The sequence below is a fragment of the Paramormyrops kingsleyae genome, chromosome 16, assembly GCF_048594095.1.
Source record: "Paramormyrops kingsleyae isolate MSU_618 chromosome 16, PKINGS_0.4, whole genome shotgun sequence".
NCBI lineage: Eukaryota > Metazoa > Chordata > Actinopteri > Osteoglossiformes > Mormyridae > Paramormyrops > Paramormyrops kingsleyae.
In genome coordinates, this window is record NC_132812.1 from 32,239,754 (window position 1) to 32,261,036 (window position 21,283).

The following is a 21,283-nucleotide window of genomic DNA, read 5'->3' on the forward strand; positions in this document are numbered from 1 at the left end:
GCGGTCATGGGAGATCGATAAACCCGATGATGAGAAGTAACGAATCTCTTTTTTCTAGTGCCAATAATCCGTATGGTCTGGATTCAGCATACTACTCCTATAAATACGTCTAGGAAAGATAACACAATCACTTATTAGACACATGCCAACCATACAGAAAACAGAATAACTTATAAGAATAAAGAAACGTGAAACATTGTTTTGAACAGGGCAACATATATGTAAAATTTATTTGACTCATTCAATGCAATTTCAGAATGTCGTTTATCTGGAACCTCATTTAGTAAAGTATTTACAACTGCATTATCTTGACACCTAAAATATTAAAAAATATTCACAATTTACAAGAAATATTACAACAAAAGAGTTCTTTAGTTACAGAAACTCACATGTTTACAAAAGTTAATGGTAAGGGTGATGGTTAAGGGTAAATGTCAGATGAAATTTATATATATATATATATATATATATATATATATATTAGAAAACATGTCATGTTCAGTCAGACTGGGTTATTGTTTGATATGAATGAAAGGAGTTCAAATGCAATTTAAAACTTGGCATCGCTTTCACTTACGTAAACTAAAATAGAACAATAATCGTTTCAGTGTGGACAAACAGTAAAACTTTCGAATTACGAAGTTGATAATACAGCGTTTTTTCTTCCTGAAAGTCAGTTTGAGCAATACTTGCCTTCCGTTTACACGGACAAATACATTTTATACAAAAGGTTGCTGACCGATGGTCTAAATATTGAAATATTTGGTTACGGGTTTCATGACGTGTGCTGCCGCTTAGTTTTTAGGCTAAATGTGTGTCAATGGGATTGTTCCATTTACTCCTGCTGTGGTGCTCTGGTAGTGCTGTGGCAAAGTATGAAGTCTACTTTGAACCGACGGGTCTCCTGTTTCACCTGTCGGTAAATACATACTTATCATTTCTCTTAAGTCCCCAGGGCAGGGTGCTCTAGAATGAGTGCTTACGGGAGGGCTCACACTTGGCTCCGATTTCACCAAAGACCCCAAAGTGCCGATACCACCAGAAGCAGGAACAGCAGAGTTTTGATGCTGCGTGTAGGAGATTCCCCCATACCCTGACGGAGAAGCGCTCATGTAGCCCTGAGAGTTGGAGATAGGGCTGTACTGGAGAGCGGCCATGTCGTAGCGATGCATGGGTTGGGAATTGTGCGGGTGGTGGTGGTGCGCGTGGTGGTGATGCGCTCCGCTGCCGGGGTGCTGGCTGTAAGCAAGCTGCGCTTCCTGCATCATTGCAGCGGCCGCCGCTGCCACCTGACCAGAGTAAGCGCCGTTCGCCCAGCCGTTCATATGTGCGTAGCCAGCGCTAGCTGTGCCGCCGTGACCACCAGGACTTTCTAATCTCTGACCAACTCCGGCTGGACTCATCCCGACTCCCATGCCAACACCACCGCTACTAGCTCCGGATAGCAGCCCGCCGGCTAAGGAGTACTTGTCCTTTTTGAGAAGGGTCTTGGTCTTTCTGCGGGGTCGGTATTTATAATCCGGATGTTCTTTCATGTGCATGGCTCGCAATCTCTTCGCTTCGTCAATAAAGGGTCTCTTTTCCGACTCCGACATGACTTTCCACTCCGCGCCCAGCCTCTTGCTGATTTCGGAGTTGTGCATTTTGGGATTCTCCTGGGCCATCTTCCTCCGCTGGCCACGAGACCAAACCATAAACGCGTTCATCGGTCTTTTGACCCGGTCTTGGCTGGATTTTGTCCCATTGTTTGGCCCCGTTTGACCCGAATTTGTATTAGTCTGGGGTCCTGGGGAGTGTAGGTCCGTTTCCATCATCATGCTATACATTCACCTAACTTTTTAGACCCGTACAAAGGACCATTCGGTTTTTCGGCTCTCAAGCCTGCCTGAACTGGCGAAAACAAGCGAACTTCCAAGACTCGGGAAAAAATACAAAGTAATACAATCCAGTAGAGCAGTGGTACTTCGTTGGGAGCTTTTCTCAGAAGTGTTTTCTTTCCCACTGACTTTTCACATCCACTGTGATGAAAAGCTTCTTTGAACTACTTTCTTGAGCTGAGTAGTGAAGTTAACGGAGCGGCGGCCATATGATGCGGTTTGACAGCGATTAAATGAGTCGAAGGCGGCCAATGGTATTTTAGAAATCATGTGATTTGCATGGCTTTCGGTCAAGTGACGTAAGGAGGTGAGAGCGAATTAGCGGAGCGGCTCTGATGGGAGGGGGGTGTCCGGGTAAGGGGGCGGCCACCTCCCAATTTCACGCAAGATAAACAGTAAAACGACATTTAGGACAAATTATTGTGACAGCCAACGTGTGTGAGATGTAAGATAATTGGGTTGTCCTAAGGTAATTCACTGTTCCCCACTTTTATTATTATTTTTTTAGTTTGTGACGTGAAACCCACTTTATACAATTCGAGATGGAGTGCTTTTTCTTGTGGTCAGTGCTCTTCTTGAACAAGAAAGAAGTTAAATGTTAAACATAAATAAAGTTTATACACTTGGCAAGGGGAGTAACAACACGAACTATTATTGAACTTTTTAATAAAATGCAGGTCTTACGAATAATCAGAAATACGTTTATAATATTATAAAGCGAAACCCAACTGGTTAATTAAATAGATTTGGCAGCCACAAGTCAAAACCATTGCAACGCATGCTGAATCATGATACAATTAAAAATTAACATAAGATTCATATGGTCATCAATGAACAGCTGAATCAGACGTAGCAATGAGGCTTAAATGTTAGTCCAGAAACTGGTTATTTTGATTTAATGTACACAATCGTACGTGATAATTGCACGTTTATATCGGCTGTTCAAAACGTCAACGTTTTCTGCAAAACTATAATTATTTGCGCGCCATATTGATAGTAAGTACACGTAAAGCAGAGGTTAGTTTATCAGGATGTTGCTTTGATTTCTGATACCGTGGAAGATTACAAACACGTCTGGGAACAAAATTTCAGAATGCGATATATTCTGAAGTCCTTTTATATTACGCACCAATTTAAGTGGGTTTCTTTGACAATAACGATACATAGCCTACAATAATACTTCGGTTAAATGAAAATCGGTTCAAGGACAAACTATAAAGCGCAAAACTTGAAATATCTGTCCAAAATTTTAAATAGAAATTGAGAGACGCATATTGTCTTGATTTATACCGCTCCAAACTGGAAGGGCATTGAAGGGAATTAGACGGGAAGCCCTGGAGTTGTTCTCGCTCTGGCTACGAAGATGTTGGCCGCCAGCTGCAACCTTTTCTCTAGTGTTTCCATCGACCGACTTTGGAGGATGGTTGAACCGCAGTTCTTTTGCGCGTGGAATGAAGTTCAGGAGAGTGTTGGAGGCCGATGTTTATTTTACAGAAAGTTCCTTGTAATATAGGGCAGTATTATTTATACCACCCAGGGTACATGACAACATTAGCCTATATCCAACACGCACAAACTGCAGTGGTTATTCACCCCATAGACTGTTTGCAGGGTAATACGAATACCTAAATTGTTTAATATAGTATTTAAATTATTGTTATAAACTCATATTTAAATTAGTTTATTATAAAGCTCCAGAGGACATAGTGGTAGCGGTAAGTGGGTGTATTTTTTAATAAATGAGGCTGCTCGTTATACAGTCCTATACATTTGCATTGAGCTGGTCTGATGGTTGCAGTATTACTAGAATGGCCTCATGGATGGTTAATAACCAGTTAAGTCCCTTATTAAATCCCATTATTAAATCCCTTCACACCACTTCCGATAAACTAAACATACTCTTAAATCATTTTATATTTGGCAACTACAAAAAATATATTTATGCTTTGTGGTTTTGGGTTTTTTTCATAATGGGGTCCTTGTAGAGTTGCTTAAAATAAAATTACAACACACTGATGTACTTTAGTAAACTCGAGAAGCAGACCGTAGGCCTATGTGTAAGACCCCAAAAAGCAGACATTTGGTGTCTTCTACAGACGCCTTAAAAGGAACTTAGCGCATAATGTAGGCTATTATTATATTGTTATATAGGTGCGCAGTAGATCGCCGTCTGCTGGTGAGGGATACAGGTGGAATACGCGAGGTGGTGCTGAAAGACAGCGCCCCGCGCCACTAGGGCAAACACGATCACTGCGTTTAGCTTCCTCCAGTAACTAAGCTAAAAAAGGCCGATCCTAAGACAAATACGGATGAACATGTATAGCATATCATTCATTCATTCATTTACTTTAATCATTCCCCCAATCACGCAATTGAATTCCGGAAACAAAAAGAAAAAAAATTAAAGGCATTAAATGAGAGTTTCATAGCTACAACAGCAAAGGCAATCAGAGAATATGGGAGGATACTCCAAGACTTCAAATCTTTTAATCTTTATACAAATTGCTACACTCTAATATTTCTTTGTGTTTTTACATCTTCTCTTTAAATAAGGACCGGAGTAAGCCTGAGACGAGGGCTTACCGCGAGAACAAGCCTGAAACATAATACAAATTTCACAGCTGACCTGTTCTGAAAACCGCAATCAGCCAGTAATTCAAAAGAAAACAACATATTCCATCCCCACAACACATCTAATGGTCTGATAATTATATCAGACTTTATAGCTTTTAATTAGGCTAATGTAGATATGATATGGAATGGGATAATTCAATACGGGTCTAATTGAATTTTGTAATTGGTCTAGCAGAAGAGCGGTTACAAAATCGTCAATATTCATGGAGCACGCGAGCCGTTTTTTAGTTGAAAAACTAGGGACAACGCGGCTGAATGTCCTGGCACTGCTATATGGTTTTAAAAGCATGTTTATGGACAAAATCAGGAGACCAAAGATGATGAGCAATTATATTTTCGCCATCAAAATACAATTAGACCACATTTCCGGGGTGACTTTTAAACTTAACATGTAAAGAACGGGGTGAAACCTACTATCACTTCACAAATAAGAAGGACTAAATAAACAAAAAACAGGAAATGCCTTAGTAGGACAATTGAACACAATAGGAAAACATATAGTGTTATTCATTGTAATACGCTGTAGTGCTGTATAGACTGTCATATTCTGGTTAATTAAGGGCTTGTAAGTGCTAAAGGGTTACACGTCTTTAACGTTTGTCGGTTTACAATTATTCTATCTATCTATCTATCTATCTATCTATCTATCTATCTATCTACATTTAAATAATGAGCATATCTACAAAGTCGTCTGTCTTTCTAAAGCTGTTATATTAATTGTAAAGAACAGGTTATATCGGAAGGTGGCGCAACCAAAAACAAACATTTATAAATAAATTACGTTTATTGAATGTTATCCCAGCGACCCTAACTAGGTTAGACGTTTAGAAGTCCGGTGGGTAGATTTTATTTTTCTTGCGCTGTATTTATCTAAAATATCTATATATTTTTTGTTGATAAAAGCATTAGTCGTTATTTAGGCCTACTTCAAAATCAGTTCCTGGGGGGGGTGCATGATTATTAATTCACAAAGGTTAAATAAGTCATTATAAGTGTACAATCAAAACAATGTGCACCCAAACACAATATGGCTTAATTATTTGGGTTATTAAATATTATTTTATCTTTATTAGATGAGCGTAGATTTGATGTTTTAATTTTCATAAATATCGTTATCTATTTCGCTGGTTTTAAAAACTGCAGCAACATATGCATAAAAATAAAGTATTTTTTTCTAATAATAGTTGAAGTGTTCTGGAAATAAAGCTCTGCGGATAATCTCTCCGTTGCAATAGTTTATTTTAAATGTACTTTATTGTTTAAATTGTTTAAGGCACAATAGGTAGGCTATTACTAACGGGCACCTTGAGTCTGTGCACTGCTTACAGGATATTGAACGTTTACTGTCGGCGGACGGGGTTACTGCAAGCCGAAGACCCTGTCCTGGGATAATTTAGGCCTATTATTTTTTAAATAATAAAAATAAATTAAATAAAGAGTCAAAGCGACCTGTTTTTGCATATCCTTCTTGCTTTGTGTCGGCATCTAGTTTCACACAGCTTTAGAGTAAAATTAAAGCATATGGGACATTTTTAGTTGAATTAGAGAATAATCATTGTTTTGCTGTCTTAACATCGTCAAATAACCTCGCAAATGAACAAAAGTAGCTGCACAAATTCGACAGTCGTAAAAAATTAAATAGATTTGGATTTTATCCCCCTTGATTCCACTGACATCGGGGAACATTTTGAAACATTGTCGCTGTGATATTTGACCTCAGAGTTGTTGGACATGTTTTCTTATACTACTCAGTAGCCTACAATTGCAGGTACAGTTCACGCTATCAAGGCAGGGTGTCCAGAGACGGCTTGGTTAGTAACCTATTTATAGTAGTAGTTAAAGTGACTAGTAGTAATTTATACATAACTGCGCGGGACACATTTCAAAATTATCGTAATCATATTTTCTCATTTTGAACAATAAACAGCAGTCAATTCATGCAGGACATGTTAATAGCTAAATAAAACGTCACATTACAAAGTCTTTCATGTGCGACAAAAATTTTAATGGATAAGTTTTTTGTTGTTGTTGTTTTGGGTTTATTTATAATAGAAAAAAACTACCTGGAACTGTGGAAAACTGTTTTGTACGAATGACATAGAGAGCTGGGTCTGTCTACCAAGATCTCGACACCCCCAGTGTCTCCAGTTGCTTGTTGACGAACAGTTCTCAGATTTCCTAGTGACATAATTACATGCCAGTGACTACCTTGCAAATTATGGGCACTGTAAATTAAGACACAGAAGTTTTTTTCCTCTCCCCATTTTCTAGGAAAGTAGGAAATAGAAACATGTAAAGCACAAAGAATATTGAATCCTCCGGCCAATCCAAGACTGCAGCTTTCATTGGAGGATGTACATTTTTTTTTAAATACGTAAATGCATAAATTATATAAATTAATTTGACAGCTCAGAGAGTAGCCTTTCACATTCAATCGCTATAAATTCAATCGCTTAGTGGGTATAAAATTCCAGAATTTCAGTACCCACTTGTTGTACCGATTGATTGATTGACATAGTCAGCGAGTCAAATGAAATCGGAGACCGCTGTTCCTAATGAGCTATTTCAGTGGTATTATTCATTTATGAAACAAAATCACTTTTGAATCCACGACAAGCACATAAAGAAAACCCAAACTACTTAATACAGTACACTTGCCTTAAATATGCAGGTAGGCTAATAGCTTTAGATGATGATTATGCGCTCAAAGTAGATTTCTAAAACTACAACAGTCGACCAACAACAATACTGAGAAGAATTAGCGCGGCTGTCTTAATCGGTTGAAAAATATACGGTATAAATATATGCGTAAGATTTGGACCATTGCGCAAAGCTGGCGATGCACGGCATTAGGTTGAGCTACATATTTCTTTAACACTAAATTGCATGCGGACGTTTTGTAATGCTTCATACTACAGACACAAGCGATCAAGTTACAATACACCTTGGCATGTTCATTAAGAATAACTTCTTTCAAATCGTCAATTTTTGAGCGCTCAGTTAAGCTTAAATGGACATACGGCAGGCTGTCCGTTTTGCTTTAAGTCGTGCAGACTTACGCGAAATGCTTTGTCCTTCATACGTTGACAGCGAAGAAGAAATAAAAAAAGTATTTCACCCCTGCTACTAAACCCTTCCCCTGTCCACGGAGCTTGCATTTGAAAGCCTTCTGAAAACCTTACCATGTCTACGATATTGTAACGGCAAAGCGTGCCAACTGCGGCTGTCCTCAGCTCCCCAACCCGCCGCTCACATACACACTGGGAGGGAGAGAAACGAAAGTGAAATTCGTTATTGATAGACTTTAAAGACAATTTCAAGTCATTGTTTCCTTCGGCGCAACGGCTCCTTCTTACATAATGAAAGCATGTTTTTGTGTGGCTTGGAACAATACATAAGTATTCTAATAAATAGCCACTTTTTGTTCCCTCTCTACGACAAACGGTATTGAGCATTTAGTTTGAAAGGGGCTGCGGGGCATTCATGAGGCGGAGGTGGGGCTTGCCCTGTATTTGTAAAGTCGCCACTGTTTCTTTGGTTTTCTACACTCTCAAAAATATCCGCTGAATTTCCGTTTAGATTTATAGAACTGATATATTATTGGACAGGGTCGTACAATTTTTAAAAACTGGCATCCATCCCAACAACATTTTGGCATTTAAAGGTTTTGTGAAGTTCTTTAGCATTACATTGCGAAGTTTAACATAGGCCTACTTGTCCCTGCTAGCAATAGTACAGCAATGAAAAGGCTATTAATGGTGCGAAAAATGTAACTGGCCTGCGTCAATCCCCCGTAAAAGTACCAGACCGTGAAAATGCGTGTGATGACGTTGATTAGACTTCAAGTTACTTAATGACAAGTTCGGAACAAGTAATACAATTGATCTGCTCAGTCTATCCCAAATTCTCTCATCTAAGCAATTTGTTATAGAGAGGGGCTGCATCATGGAACAGAATAAGACCGGAGAAAATATGTGCCTTTTGTGCCATTTCTTCAACAATAACCGCAGCTATAACACCGGTTAGGTAATCGGATCAGCAAAAGTTACATAGGCCTAGTTAGCAAGTTAACAATGGGCGGTACAGGAATACTTTGTTTTTGCTTTGCATTTTCTTAAAATCTGAGGAATCCTTCTGATCTGTAACTTACAAATAATCTGTTCTAAGAATTATCAATATTTTGCCTGAATAGTATATTTTTATGCATGTATGAATCTGTACTGTTTCATTTAGTGTATATTTAAATGTTTCACTGCAGATATGCTTAGAGGTATCTTAAGGACTAAGCTGGTGTTCTGGGTGTTACGAGGGATGAAAGACTTGCAGCCTGGCATTTGGCGAAACAAAATGTGCTTTATTAAACTAAAGCAAACAGGGACTTAACAAATAAACAAGATCATGAGGGATCAAAACAAGAGGGCCAGAACAGGGCCAGAACAGGGCCAGAACAGGGCCAGAACAGGGCCAGAGGCAGCTGGGAGCGATTAACATGAGGGTTAGCAATGGGAGGTAAGACAAGTGAGTAACAGGCGTAGCTTGTTAGGGTCACACTAGGGGGGAAACAGGAGGGTCAGGTGGATATGGGAGGCAGGGTGTGACACTGGACAGTATAGTACAGAATGTACACATACATATCTATCATTATGTGAAATTTTACTACTAGAATCACTCTATTTTAAAATTATTCATTCCAGATAGTTTTAATAAAATACCTATGAATTGTTTGGCTGTAAATTGCAGAGTTTATTTAGGTTGAACATTCTAATTACTTTTGTGTTGAAGGGTTTACAATGAGTATCAAATTTTTTGCATCTGTCTTTTCACTGATGTAAGGAAACATATTTATTCCTGTTGTGCACTAAAGAGGACATGCTGTGAAATTAAAAATAAAAATAAATTTGATAAAATCTAAACTGTAAAATGTCTTATTTCCTCCAAATTAAGACAAATAACCTACAATTGAAGGACACTTTTTTCCTTGGCTCTCAGGAGGATATAATATCACATGTTCTTCTTCGATAATTCAGCCTTAGTCTCATCAGTCCAGAAGACATTTTCTCAGTAGCAGAGCAGAGTGTGAAGCTGGTCTTGGGCGAGCTTCAGGAATACAGGAGTGTTCTTCTGTTGATGGGCAGCGGCTTCCTGTCTGGTGTCCTCCCATGGACGTCATGCGTGTACAATGCTTTACATGTGGTAGACTTGTCAACAGAGATTTTAACCACATCCAATGATTCCTTCAAGCCTTTAGCTGTTGCTTCAGGGCTTCTTTTACTCCAGTGAGTTTTCTGTGTTTCTGTGTCTTTTCAGTCATCTTGGCCGGGTGCTTCTAGGAAGAGATGCCACAACACTAAACCGTCTCAATTTAAACACAATTTGTCTATCTGTGAACTGATGAATATATAAACTTTTTGCGATGACTTTGTAAACCTTTCCAGCTTTATGCATATCGGCAATTCGATCGTAGTTCCTCTGCAATCTCTTTTTTGCAAGGCATGGATCACTCCAGTATCATTTCATTTATTGGACTCCAGGTTTGCTATTTCCTGACTCCATTTAGCTTTTGTTGAAGTCATTAGCCTAAGGATTCACATAGTTGTATCTACACTGTGAATGTTTGAAAGCTGTACAAAAACAATACAAAAATTTGTTTATCAGTTCAAACAGATTGTGCTTGTTCATTATTGTGTATATATACACTCACTTAAAGGATTATTAGGAACACCTGTTCAATTTCTCATTAATGCAATTATCTAATCAACCAATCACATGGCAGTTGCTTCAATGCATTTAGGGGTGTGGTCCTGGTCAAGACAATCTCCTGAACTCCAAACTGAATGTCAGAATGGGAAAGAAAGGTGATTTAAGCAATTTTGAGCATGGCATGGTTGTTGGTGCCAGACGGGCCGGTCTGAGTATTTCACAATCTGCTCAGTTACTGGGATTTTCACGCACAATTTCTAGGGTTTACAAAGAATGGTGTGCAAAGGGAAAAACATCCAGTATGCGGCAGTCCTGTGGGCAAAAATGCCTTGTTGATGCTAGAGGTCAGAGGAGAATGGGCCGACTGATTCAAGCTGATAGAAGAACAACTTTGACTGAAATAACCACTCGTTACAACTGAGGTATGCAGCAAAGCATTTGTGAAGCCACAACATGCACAACCTTGAGGCGGATGGGCTACAACAGCAGAAGACCCCACCGGGTACCACTCATCTCCACTACAAATAGGAAAAAGCACGAGCTCACCAAAATTGGACAGTTGAAGACTGGAAAAATGTTGCCTGGTCTGATGAGTCTCGATTTCTGTTGAGACATTGAAATGGCGTAAACAGAATGAGAACATGGATCCATCATGCCTTGTTACCACTGTGCAGGCTGGTGGTGGTGGTGTAATGGTATGGGGGATGTTTTCTTGGCACACTTTAGGCCCCTTAGTGCCAATTGGGCATCGTTTAAATGCCATGGCCTACCTGAGCATTGTTTCTGACCATGTCCATCCCTTTATGACCACCATGTACCCATCCTCTGATGGCTACTTCCAGCAGGATAATGCACCATGTCACAAATTGGTTTCTTGAACATGACAATGAGTTCACTGTACTAAAATGGCCCCCACAGTCACCAGATCTCAACCCAATAGAGCATCTTTGGGATGTGGTGGAACGGGAGCTTCGTGCCCTGGATGTGCATCCCACAAATCTCCATCAACTGCAAGATGCTATCCTATCAATATGGGCCAACATTTCTAAAGAATGCTTTCAGCACCTTGTTGAATCAATGCCACGTAGAATTAAGGCAGTTCTGAAGGTGAAAGGGGGTTAAACACCGTATTAGTATGGTGTTCCTAATAATTCTTTAGGTGAGTGTATATATATACAAGATCAGATCACATTTTATGACCAATTAATGCAGAAAACCAGTTAATTCCAAAGGGTTCATATACTTCTTTTTAATTAAAAAATGACTATGGTCTTCAGAATCCAGAATAACTAAATAAAATAAATATGAACCCTAAGTGAAGCATGTCCTTCTATCAGATGACAGGCGTCTACACCAATGATGGGCTGTACTGTTGAGTGATTGACAGTCCACTGGACCAATCATGAAAGAAATCAAGAGAGCACTGTGGGTGGGTCTGTGTCAATAATTGAAAACATATCTGAGCAGACTGCTATACCATTATGGCAAGACTGCTGTTCATCACATAGCCATTACAGCAATCTGTCTTTGCCAAACGGAGGAGGGCCACATTAAAAGGCAGGCGGTACCTGTAGAGATTAATCAACAGCAATTACTAAATGCAGCCTCATTACTCTCTCACATGGCAGCGCCAACATTTATTAATGGTGTTAATCTTTCTAAATACCCCATCTAATTATTGGTTTGTAGTCTCTGATTTTTTTTCTTTACATTTTTGGAGTTATTAGTGTTGAAAATGTAATCAAAGTCTGTCTTGTTTGGGCATTTAAGTAGCAGTGGGTTTTTATCACCACAGTCTGTTTACAAACACCTTGCATGTAATCATACATCATATGTTTGCATGGTTCATTTTGCATTCTTTTTTTGTATCTAAATATTTAGCAGGTAGGCACAAAGCCACCCAGCTGTACTACTTCATGCATCACTAATTTTTTGATACAAGAAGGAATTGGCTAAATTGTTATTTACTTGAGAAATAAAGACCAGTTTAGATTGCAGGTGGGGCCTTTTGAGAATCATTACCAATGATACAGCTTGTCTAGCCCTACTACACTGAGTACACATTAAACGTAAGTAGTGAAATGTTAAGTGCCAGTTTTGGCACATGTTTTCAGGCCAGCTTTCACAGGAGGATTTTCACTCTCTGTCCTCAGCATAGATCCTTCCAGAGATGAAGATACCAGGAAGCTGATTTGGGGATTTGAATAGGTCATTGGAGCAGAGCAGTGGGATCTATTTCCATTGGTCTCTAAAGCTCTAAGGCTTTGCAGTGTAACGAGGAAATGTGGGGTCATTCTTGAAAGCTTCAAGAGAAGAGAGGGGAGATGCTTCAAAGCAGAGGATTTGTACCAAACACGTGCAGAGTCTAGAAAGAGCCTCTCAATAAGCAATTTACCAAACTGTATAAGTGGGATACAACATTAGTGTCATGCACTGCTCCACCGATCAGGAAACTTGGAGTGGAGGCAATGTGAACTTCCCATTTTCTTCATGCCCTTTCCTGAATAACCAGCGTAACACCACAGCTGCATAACCGTGGAGGATGGAGGGATATAACACTGCGGTGTGTTCTCAGCTCACAGAGGAAGAGGTGTAGCCCACAGCAAGGTCACAAACTGCCAATTTGGCATCTCCCACTTTTCCTTACGTTCCCGTTTACATCATTTGCTTGTCAAATAAAGAATCCTACCATTTCTTATTTTCGGTTATTATTCCAGAAAAGATGATTTCTAGATGGGGACCTGCTATTTACTTGATCTCTCTAGCAGTTTTTCCTAATGAAATGGACCAGTGAGAGACCTGATCAGGCTATATGATTACACATGTTCATGTTTCTATTTGTTTTTAAGTTTCCAGCAATTAAGTTAAACAGAACAGTGCATGTTCATCTGATTATATAACGTAATTGGAGGTTCTATGGTTTTGCAGGTCAAGGATTCCCTGATCTTACTTTCGGTTTGGCTCCTCTGTCAAAGCAACCTGTCACAATGTAATTCAGGAGGCCTGACCCAAACCAAGAGGGCTTCCTGACTTTCTTCACAGTCTTTGCTTTTCTCAGTTCCTGCTAGGGCTTTCAGGGCTGTATTTGAGATCTTCACACGTCCACAGTCTCTGTGGAGCATTTACAGGATTCCAGCTTTCTAAAGAAAGACTTTGACATGCTTATAGCATGGTGATATAGGGGAAGGAATGATCCAATGTACCTGATTACTCATGCCTGAATTTCAGCAACAAGAGCTGAACAGGTTTTTCAGCAAGCCAACAGTAAAATAACCAATTACTTGTTAACATTTTTTAAAAACATTTATACCTTTATCACCCATGCACCAATCAGCCATAACATTAAAACCATTGACAGGTGAAGGGAGTGACATTGATTATTTCGTTACAGTGGCACCTGTCAAAGGTGGCATCATATACAGGCTAGAGAGCAGTTATAAGGTTGGGAGCAGGAAAAATGGCCAAGCATAAGGATCTGAGCGATTTTGACATGGGGCAAATTGTGATGGCTAGACGACTGGGTCAGAGCATCTCCATACTCTACAAAACCTTGTGGGCTGTTCCTGATATGCAGTGGTCAGTATCTACCAAAAGTGGTGCAAGTATCCTGTGAACCAGCGATGGGGTCATGGACACCCAAGGATCACTGATGCGCGTGGGGAGCAAAGGCTACCCTGTCTGCTCTGATCCCGCAGAAGAGCTACTGTAGCACAAATTGCTGAAAAAGGTAATGCTGACTATGATAGAGGAGATGTCACCCAGTGCATCGCTGCTTGTTGCGTATGGGGCTATGCAGCGGCAGACCGTTCACAGTGCGTATGGGGCTATGCAGCGGCAGACCGTTCACAGTGCGTATGGGGCTATGCAGCGGCAGACCGTTCACAGTGCTTATGGGGCTATGCAGCGGCAGACCGTTCACAGTGCGTATGGGGCTATGCAGCGGCAGACCGTTCACAGTGCGTATGGGGCTATGCAGCGGCAGACCGTTCACAGTGCGTATGGGGCTATGCAGCGGCAGACCGTTCACAGTGCGTATGGGGCTATGCAGCGGCAGACCGTTCACAGTGCGTATGGGGCTATGCAGCGGCAGACCGTTCACAGTGCGTATGGGGCTATGCAGCGGCAGACCGTTCACAGTGCGTATGGGGCTATGCAGCGGCAGACCGTTCACAGTGCGTATGGGGCTATGCAGCGGCAGACCGTTCACAGTCCGTATGGGGCTATGCAGTGGCAGACCGTTCACAGTGCTTATGGTGACCCCTGTCCACCACTGAAAGAACCTACAATGGGCATGTGAGAGTCAGATCTGGACCATGGAGCAATGGAAGAACGTGGTTTGGTCTGATGAGTCCTGTTTTCAGTTACATCATGTGGACTGCGAGGTGTGTGTGAGTCATATACCTGGGGAAGAGATGGTACCAGGATGCACTATGGGAAGAAAGGAAGCCAACGGAGGCAGTGTGATGTTCTGGGCAATGTTCTGCTGGGAAACCTTGGGTCCTGGCATTTACAGGGATGTTACTTTGATACGTACCACCTACCTAAATATTGAAGCAGACCAAGTATGACGCTTCATGGCAACGGTATTCCCCAATGACAATGGCCTCTTTTAGCAGGATAATGCGACCTGCCACATTGCAAAAATTGTTCAGGAATGGTTTAAGGAACAGACTTCAAGGTGTTGAAGATCTCAAGCTGATCAATCTGAAGAAGCATCTGTGGGATATGTTAGACAAATCCTTGCCATGCTACTGCTAATGTCTTGGTGCCAGATACCACAGGACACCTTCAGAGGTCTTGTGGAGTCCATACCTTGATGGGTCAGAGCTGTTTTGGTGGCATGAGGAGGACCTACACAAAATTAGGCAATAGAGGTTTTAACATTATGGTAATTGGGTGTTTATGCTAAGTTCCTTACAGCTAGTGAAATACAGAACTATATACATGCTTAATCTTAATGTTTCTGCACATCAATACATTCAATTTATTTGTACTTTTCAAATGTTTCCTCCACTATTAAGGGTGAAATAAGAAAAGCCCACCAATTCGGATCTACTGGGATGTATTAACATTTGGAATTCCTCCTATGAGGATGAAAGTGTCGCAGAAACATGTGAGGACATAGAATAGTCTCCTGCTTCCTGCATGGAGCATCAACCAAAACTTCCATACTGATCAATGGAAGCTCCAACAGTAATGATGCCATCAAAGACATTGGTTATTCCAGTACTGGAGAGGTTGCTGGGGGATTATTAGCCATTATTACACGGCTCTCTGGAATGCTTGATTCTGATTGGTCAGTTGAGACATTTGCAGGTTCGTTCTTTTCAAATAATGACCGCTCCAAAGTAATAACGCATAGCCGGTACTACTTGTATGTTTAAAATCAGTCCGCGCCAACAAAGATTATCGTTTAAAAATGTTCATTTAAAACAAATATGTCAATAAAATGTTTCAAATTTATATTCATGTCCAGTTTTTTTCCTTATGTGGCAAGTAGCCGTGTAATAAGCGGGATAATGTACAGGCAGCCGGTAGTTATCGCGAAATAAGCCCCTTCAGTGTGATACAAGACCCTCCGCTTCGCGTCGGGTCCTGATCACACTGTCGGGGCTTATTTCTGCGATAACTACCGGCTGCCTGTACATTATCCCTTACTTGTGAAATGCTTTATGCAAGAAGGAGACACCATGGTGATATGAAAAGTATGAGGCTTTTGCTACTTTCATATGCTCTTGTCATTGTAACAAAACATAAATAAGTTGCTGAAATCCAGCAGCATGGAATGTGGATATGGATAAAAATTAAGAACTTGATTGCATGATAAACAAATATGTTGGAAGGGAAGATGACATGCTAAGACGGACCAATCATCTTTCTCAGCTGAAATTTGTGACATTTTACTGGTTGCATTTTTCAGGTTCCTTTGATATCTAGCTGGCCAATGCTCAGAGACATGTCCTTAAGCAACCAATCAGGTGTCTTTCTGTGTTTAAAGTGACACTTTACTCCTGGTAACCATTCAGAACCTGGTCCATGGAAACCACTGCATTGTTTTCAGCCAGGTGCGATGCAGGGGAACCACAATGCTTGCAACTCCTTAAAAAACACCAACGCGTGTGCTGGCAACAGGTGGGCTTATGTTAAATGGCCCTTTAATTCAAGCACGTGTAAGTACTACCAGGAGTATTCGAGTGTCCATGGTATTTATAAATGTATTTTACACAGACTGCAGTTAGTGCTGTTGACACAAAGACATTTTCCAGCTCCACCTGCCTGAAATACGCCCATTTTAAAAACCAACAAATGCAATGCCATGAACAATATATCATAAAAGCCCCTTAAAACCCAAGTGATTAGCTACTGAGATTTGTATAAGGTTTTTCAATTTACTAACTTTAATTGTAAAGCCATGCAATTTTCCGAAATTTATTTTCAGACTTGCCACTCACCCTGTTACGTTTGATCTTTCTGCGTCTCTGATCTGCGTCTGTGCTCAGATTATTCCCATTCGCCTGGTAGCCATTACTCTCAAGGACAGTTTTCAGCTAAGGTGTCTCATGTTCAGTATAGCGAAAAATGTCAGTCTTTAATATGCCGAAATGCTCTTTGTCAGTAACCTGCATACATACTGTATAATAACAGTGTTACTGCTGTCTTCCCAGCCCCCAAAATGCACTGAAGGCAACACAAACAATATATCAGAGACGACAGAAGTTTATCAGCAAATCATTATTTGGCATAGTAGTACCCATATTCTGTAATGGGACAAAACTAGGATAACATAAGTCTTGTTTAAATTGGTTATTCTGTTATCCCACAACAAAATGAAGCTTCATGCTGTTATTTCTATTATACAAATATAAATGTTCTCATGTCTGTGCATTTTCCCCCTTCTTTTCAAAGCTTGACAGTTATGATTATATTCTGACCATTGTTCCATTAATCAATTACTGCAACACCCTTTTTTTTCGATCTATGTGCGGGGGCTGTAATGGTTTTATCACTTAGAGAAGCACTAGTAATGGGTCCAGGAGCTCTCTCACTTTAATAATGTCAGCATTACCTACTACATTTTATAATGAAGAGCCGTGTCATTCATTACTGGAGTAATAGGTCCTAACGCTAATGGATATCAGACGAAGGGCTAATATAAGAGGCTGTTTTAGTACGGTTATCCAGCTGCTCCGGGTCAGAAGCTGTAAATGAAGCTCTTTGCGCTCAATGAAGCACAATGGTTGCTATGTGCTGGACGAGGAAAGGGAAGATATCCCCGCTAACCTCTTTCCTGCATGGGCTCATTAGCGCATGCCCGCCGCCGCCACCGCTAATTCAGCCCAGAGATTTTTTTTTTCCCCCAAGCACCAGAATATGTCTGAAAGGAAACTTGGCCGAGGCGGGACCCCTTCAGCTGTCTCCCCCACTCCCTCCCCCCTCGCTCTCTGTTACGGTCGGGTGGTGGGTGCCGAAATGGGCTCTCTGTCATAATTGTCCACTCCCTACATTAATTGGCGTCTCGCGTGTGTCTATGCAGCCATGTCATTGCCCACACTGACATTTACCCTGGGAAGTTAAGGTAGACTGGGGCCGTTCTTTGATATCATTTCAATAGCCTTTTCTCAATAAATACCTACATCAGGCATCCATCCATCATCGCCCAACCTCTTATCCAATACAGGTCCATAGAATCTGAAACAAAAAACACAGAAAATGTACCTTTCATTGACATGAAATATATAAAGGAAATGAATATCAATCTCAAAGACAAGCACTAATAGCTGATCCTTGTTTAAACAAAATAAATATATATTAAAACACCGTTTAACACACTTTAACAATCTGATAAAATAGTTTAAACAAAAACTGAGAGACTGCTTACGATTGCAATACTGTTTGTTCATTTCAGACACACAAATTTTACTATATTTTCTTGCATTTTGACCAGATGACCCGATTCCATCAATCACTGTGCACACAGGTAGGTCTTGAGGAGGATGACCATTAAATCACAAAACAGCTTCACCTTCATCCTTCCTGGACTAATTTGCCCTTTGGGGTACAGAACCTTAACCAAATGTCCCCACAGTGTGATAAAAACCTGTTACTTTGACCTTGTGGGGACATTTTTTCGCTACTCACAAGGGAAAACACAATTAAATAAAAATCTGTGAATGGAATCAAAAAACGAAACATGCCAAAAGTCTTGTACTTTGTTTGGTTACTTATGGTTAAGGTTAGGGCTGGGTAGGGGTTAAGGTTGTCATTGTTGGGATTAGGGTTTTTCCCATAGAAATGAATGGATGGTCTCCACAAATATATGAATACAAATGTGTGTGTGTGTGTGTGTGTGAGAGAGAGAGAGAGAGCACGTGTTGGGAGCATGTAGCCATGGTATATCGTTGTCTCGTTATCTTTTCCTGATGCTTTGTAATCCCTGCACAAGGGTCGCGTGCCCTTGTCCTAATAAGCATAATCTCATTACACAGAAAATAAAACTTTCCTGTTTATCTCTAGATTCTGAATGAAACTAATAAGGGCTATAATAGTGTGAGCCCACCCCCCTCTGCCAGCACCCCAATCATATTTCTGGCTATCTAAAAGCAATCAGTAATTGTGTTAGTACTGGAACGTCCTGACAATACCGCCAAGACAGGCAGGACCAACGGAAAACCCAGCTGGACTAATTAAATTAAATGCTAGTCTGCAAAGATACATTTGCTACAGCCTGGTGGATAGGGGTGTGGAATTAATAAGCATTGGAGCACAGTGCGGGGGATGCTACAATAATGGACGCAGGAGGCTGATTAAAACCCCACAGACAATAATTACTAACGTTACGGCCTTTTTGGAGAGGTGCAAGGTACCCATGCTGAAATTCATACACAATCCAATTATGATGCCTAATGTTTAATTACTGTTCTTTCAGTCATTTAAATAGATCCATGAGGAGGTGAATATTCGCATGAAGTTCGAACTCCCGCTGATCATAGATGCCGGAGAGTAATGTAAGGGTGCCAGCAAGTGGAAGTCGCAGTTGATAGATTGCTTATGGTTTGGTAATACGTCAGTGATGCAGAGATTGTGTCCAGGTGGGCTGGAGATAAAACCAACTGTTTCGTAATGCCTAGAAATGAGCAAAAATATATCAAAATGCGTTTTGATACAAAATACTCTAATTGTAAGTGTATCACAATATCAAAAATTTCACCCACCTTACGCAGAATTGTTCTCACGCCATCTCTCACGTGTCGACAAGCCAGGGCAAATTACTCAGTAGCACAGCGAATGCAGCCCATTGCGTATGTCTTAATGTATCCAACAGGGATAATTTTATCGACTCATATACAATGACTTTTAACACAATTTGTTGGTTTGACTACTCAGGCTAACAATCAGATTTAAACCAGTTGTCACACATCAAGCTAAAGTTCAGCAGATGTCTGTAAAATTAATAATGCCCTGACTTTTTCTGACTTATTTTCTATTTCTACAAATACTACAAAATGCTATTTCACAAATATTCATGCAAAATCTAAATGCATTATTGAAATAATGATATATCTAGTATTTTGGCTTTGATTGTAAGCGTAAGGTGGAATACAGTGCAACATCCCAACCACCAAGCTTACAAGAAATGGCACCCCCATCACCATAACTGCTTAATCCCAACTGGGGTCGTGGGGGGGCCTGGAGCCTCTCCCAGGAACAAGGGGCACAGGCAGGAACCAACCCCGGGCAGTCGCCAACACACCACAGGGCACACACACACAATTACTGGGGCAATTTAGACTCGCCCCCCAGCCTGCCCGGCACCCTTTTGGAACGTGGGAGGAAACCGAAGCCCCCGGCAGAAACCCAGGCGAACATGGGGAGAGCATGTGGAACCGGCACAGGAAGGATCCCAGGACCTTCTTGCTGTGAGCCAGCAGTGCTAACCACTGCACCACCGTGCCGCCCCGAAATAGCACATCTAAACACCAAACTTGACGAAAAGAAGTGTGTTCTCTCCCACCGCCCAAGTGGGAAAAACATTAGACTATTAATCTGTCATTTATCACCCTCTCTTCCTCTGTCCTGACAGCCTGAAGCTTATAATCTCACCCCCCACCCCCACGGCTCACGACAGGCATAATGCGGCAGAAATGCAATCAGACACAGTAATGACAGAATAAATGAAAAGCCCCTCAGTGAAAGTAGCAGTGTACCCGTGCCCCCCGACCTGTGCCCCCCGACCTCCGCTTCCCATCGCTTTCTGCCCATTTAACGTTGCCAGGACCCCAGCAGCCAGCCGCTACCCACCAGCGGGTACGGGGCCTCCCCCAGGCCAAATTAGGGGGGAAGCTCTTTTCCCTGCCTGCCAGGTCCTCCCCTCCTATTTCAGACAAAGAGGGTATAAGTTTGAGCTTGTGTGAGCTTGGGCCCTTTTCTTTTCAAGGATAAAGGGCGGAGCAGTGGTGGCCTGGCCCCACGACTCAGGAGCCATGCAGCCCCACCCCCCCCCACCTGCGGCCTCACACAGCTCCACCATACTCAGCCCGGCTGGACGGCATCCTCGACCCTACGCTCCCGACTCCTCGCATTCTAAATGAGGTCACCCTTCCAGGGAGGCCGAGGCCTTCAAAGCGCCACTCTCTACATGGCCTTTACTTCCTCCGCACTCCATCCTTTCTTTCTCCTCTCCTTTATTTTTCATGAGTAATTCTCACCGCTTCTGAGATGCCTTCAGAAGATACAAAGAGGAAAAAGTAACCTATTGCCAGCTCTTTAAATCTAACCTTTATTTGTATGAAGGAAAAGGAAGACGTCTTACTCAAACGTCAGTTTGCTCGCTACACTTTCAAGGATCTACGCGTGGAGATTAATCTTTGAAATTTATGAAATATTTACAGCCTTTCTAAACCCAACTCACAAACATAACGCTAGACAGACTGCATTTTTTGCCAGTGTAAGAAAATCAGCCGAAACTATATGTAGCTGTAAGCCAATAATTACACCGTGAAAAAAAGTTTGAGATGCACTATAGCTAAACAGGTTTGGCATGCAACAGAAAGAACATTAAGGATAGTTAGCTA

General features: G+C 41.2%; 1 protein-coding gene and 1 long non-coding RNA gene across 2 annotated transcripts; both read right to left on the reverse strand.

The window, feature by feature from the left end:
- Positions 1-497: 497 nt before the first annotated feature.
- On the reverse strand, positions 498-2,259 carry LOC111843655 (transcription factor Sox-1a-like). The gene has a single exon (XM_023811389.2). It carries the CDS (start codon positions 1,824-1,826, stop codon positions 807-809), a length of 1,020 nt encoding a protein of 339 aa, XP_023667157.1. The 5' UTR covers positions 1,827-2,259; the 3' UTR covers positions 498-806.
- Positions 2,260-8,816: 6,557 nt separating this feature from the next.
- On the reverse strand, positions 8,817-20,349 carry LOC111843662 (uncharacterized). The gene is made up of 3 exons (XR_011983130.1): positions 19,227-20,349; positions 17,846-17,900; positions 8,817-9,837 (listed from the first exon to the last, which is right to left on the reverse strand). It is a non-coding gene; the product is annotated as an uncharacterized lncRNA (long non-coding RNA).
- Between the last annotated feature and the right edge of the window lie 934 nt (positions 20,350-21,283).

Excerpts from the sequence above, each read along its gene's own strand:
- LOC111843655 (XM_023811389.2), bottom strand. The coding sequence starts at position 1,826 with ATGTATAGCATGATGATGGAAACGGACCTACACTCCCCAGGACCCCAG.